The 2,580-nt window shown below is 39.7% G+C and overlaps 1 protein-coding gene across 1 annotated transcript in view; it reads left to right on the top strand.

The window, feature by feature from the left end:
- Window positions 1-2,580, top strand: part of CUBN (cubilin) — a gene marked incomplete at its 5' end in the record, with an annotated part of 224,139 nt that overhangs the window by 208,890 nt on the left and 12,669 nt on the right. The window contains 2 exons of the mRNA XM_006766043.2: window positions 218-380; window positions 714-919. Of these exons, the coding sequence (XP_006766106.1) occupies window positions 218-380; window positions 714-919 (369 nt within the window). The remainder of the gene's footprint in view (window positions 1-217; window positions 381-713; window positions 920-2,580) is intronic.

The raw sequence follows: 2,580 nt of genomic DNA, 5'->3' as shown, positions 1-2,580 counted from the left end.
AAAAAAAACTTTTTAGACATTGTATCAGGTTTTTACTGAAACTCGTTTTATAGTATATTCAATTTAATAACTATTCTGTTCCTAAATTAAAACTAGCTCTAAGAACATCAATGTAAGATTCTTAATCATGACTTATTGGGACTTCACATCCATTTTAGTATAAAATTTTCAACTTCTTGGTGAATAATGGAGAACTAATGAACTATTTTCCTTTCAGTTATATGACGGGGAGAGTGAAAACGCCAAGCTGGCCGGAACATTCTGTGGTTCCACTGTACCCGCTCCCTTTGTCTCTTCTGGGAACTTCCTGACAGTTCAGTTTGTCAGTGACATAAGTTTAGAAAGGGAAGGATTTAATGCCACATATACCTTCATTGACAGTGAGTAAATGGAGACATTTTTATATATTATGAAACACGTGTACTTATGCACTAAAAATAATGTCACACTAATATTTAAACTCAGTGTTAATTATCATCTAAGTTCAATGTCAATTACTAAACACCATGTTACTTACTCTATGTTTAATTCAGAGTATAAATCTGGTACAATTCTTAGCCAAGAATATATATTCTAAATTCTTCATGGAGTGATCAATGTAAATATAATTCCTTTGGGCTGGAGGGATAGAGAAGACAGAATTTTAAATATTGCATGTGTGATGAGACATGAGTAAAATTTGTCTTGAAAATTGTTCTTTTTTCCCATCTCAGTGATTTGTGGTGGAACATATAATGCAACTTGGACCCCACAAAATATTTCGTCACCCAATGCATCAAACCCAGATGTCCCACTTACCACCTGCACGTGGGTCTTCGAAGCTCCTGTGCATCAGCAGGTCGAGATAACCGTGTGGGCATTCCAGCTGCAGTCGCGGGACTGCCACCAGAATTACTTGGAGTTTCAGGACACACCGGAGGTAATCATTACAGTGTGAATGGTGTTCACATCTAGTGACCTTTTTACCAGTACTTGCATAACACTTGAAGTATGAATAATGAAATAAATTGTCAAAATTTCTCCTAGCTTAATGTGTTTTTTAGCTATACACAAACCCTCTATTTAGGTGTTGAGAAATTTGAACGTGGTCCTTAAGTCAGGAACTCTCAGACTTTCATGAGCATAAGGAACGTCTGGGTATCCTTCTACAGGTGCATACCCCTGGGCCTCTCTCTCAGAGAATGATTCCCCCACACAGCACCCATTACTGTGAATTTTTTTAGGTTTATGTACTTTTTTTTTTTACTTATTGTCTAAAGTTTTACATATGTCTCCTTTTTCCTCAATTGACCCACCCCCCACCCCAAGCCATTCCCCCCTGGGCAAGCCTTCATCTTGGTTATGCCAATATGCATGCATACAAGTCCTTTGGTTGCTCTCTAACCCCCGCCACCCCACCTCCTCATCCCCTGCCATTTGTCTCTGGATCTATTCTTGTTCATCAAATTATATTGATCATTATATCCTTCATATGAGTGAGATCATGTGATATTTATCTTTCTCCGACTGGCTTATTTCGCTTAGCACAGGGGTCCTCAAACTACGGCCTGCGGGCCACATGCTAATACAAATATTGTATTTGTTCCCGTTTTGTTTTTTTACTTCAAAATAAGATATGTGCAGTGTGCATAGGAATTTGTTTATAGTTTTTTTTAAACTATAGTCCGGCCCTCCAATGGTCTGAGGGACAGTGAACTGGCCCTCTGTTTAAAAAGTTTGAGGACCCCTGGCTTAGCATAATGCTCTCCAGTTCCATCCATGCTGTTGCAAATGGTAAAAGTTCCCTCTTTTTTATAGCAGTGTAGTATTTCATCGTGTAGATGTACCACAATTTTTTAATCCACTCATCTGCTGATGGGCACTTAGGTTGTTTCCAAATCTTAGCTATGGTGAATTGTGCCGCTATGAACATAGGGGTATATATATCCCTGGTCCTGCTGGGGTTGGACCCCAACATTTCTGGTTTCTTGGGATATATTCCTAGAAGTGGGATCACTGGGCCAAATGGGAGTTCCATTTTTTAACTTTTTGAGGAAACTCCATACTGTCTTCCACAGTGGCTGCACCAGTCTGCATTCCCACCAGCAGTGCAGGAGGGTTCCCTTTTCTCCACATCCTCTCCAGCACTTGTCGTTTGTTGATTTCTTGATGATAGCCATTCTGACAGGTGTGAGATGGTACCTCATTGTTGTTTTGATTTGCATCTCTCGGATGATCAGTGACTTTGAGTATGTTTTCATATGTCTCTTGGCCTTCTGTATGTCCTCTTTCGTAAGGGGTCTATTTAGGTCCTTTGCCCATTTTTTGAATGTATTGTTTATCTTCCTTTTGTTAAGTTGTATGAGTTCCCTATAAATTTTGGAGATTAAACCCTTCTAGGATATAACATTGGCAAATATGTCCTCCCATGCAGTGGGCTTTCTTGTTGTTTTGTTGATGGTTTCTTTTGCTGTGCAGAAGCTTTTTATTTTGATGTAGTCCCATTCGTTTATTTTCTCCTTAGTCTCTCTTGTCCTAGGACAGTGGTCGGCAAACTGCGGCTCCGTAGCCACATGCAGCTCTTTGGCCCCTTTTGTGTGG

This window comes from Myotis davidii, unplaced genomic scaffold (assembly GCF_000327345.1).
Source record: "Myotis davidii unplaced genomic scaffold, ASM32734v1 scaffold1120, whole genome shotgun sequence".
In the NCBI taxonomy this organism is placed as follows: Eukaryota; Metazoa; Chordata; class Mammalia; order Chiroptera; family Vespertilionidae; genus Myotis; species Myotis davidii.
The sequence above is the reverse complement of the archived record's forward strand: the minus strand, read 5'-3'. Positions and strand labels throughout refer to the sequence as shown.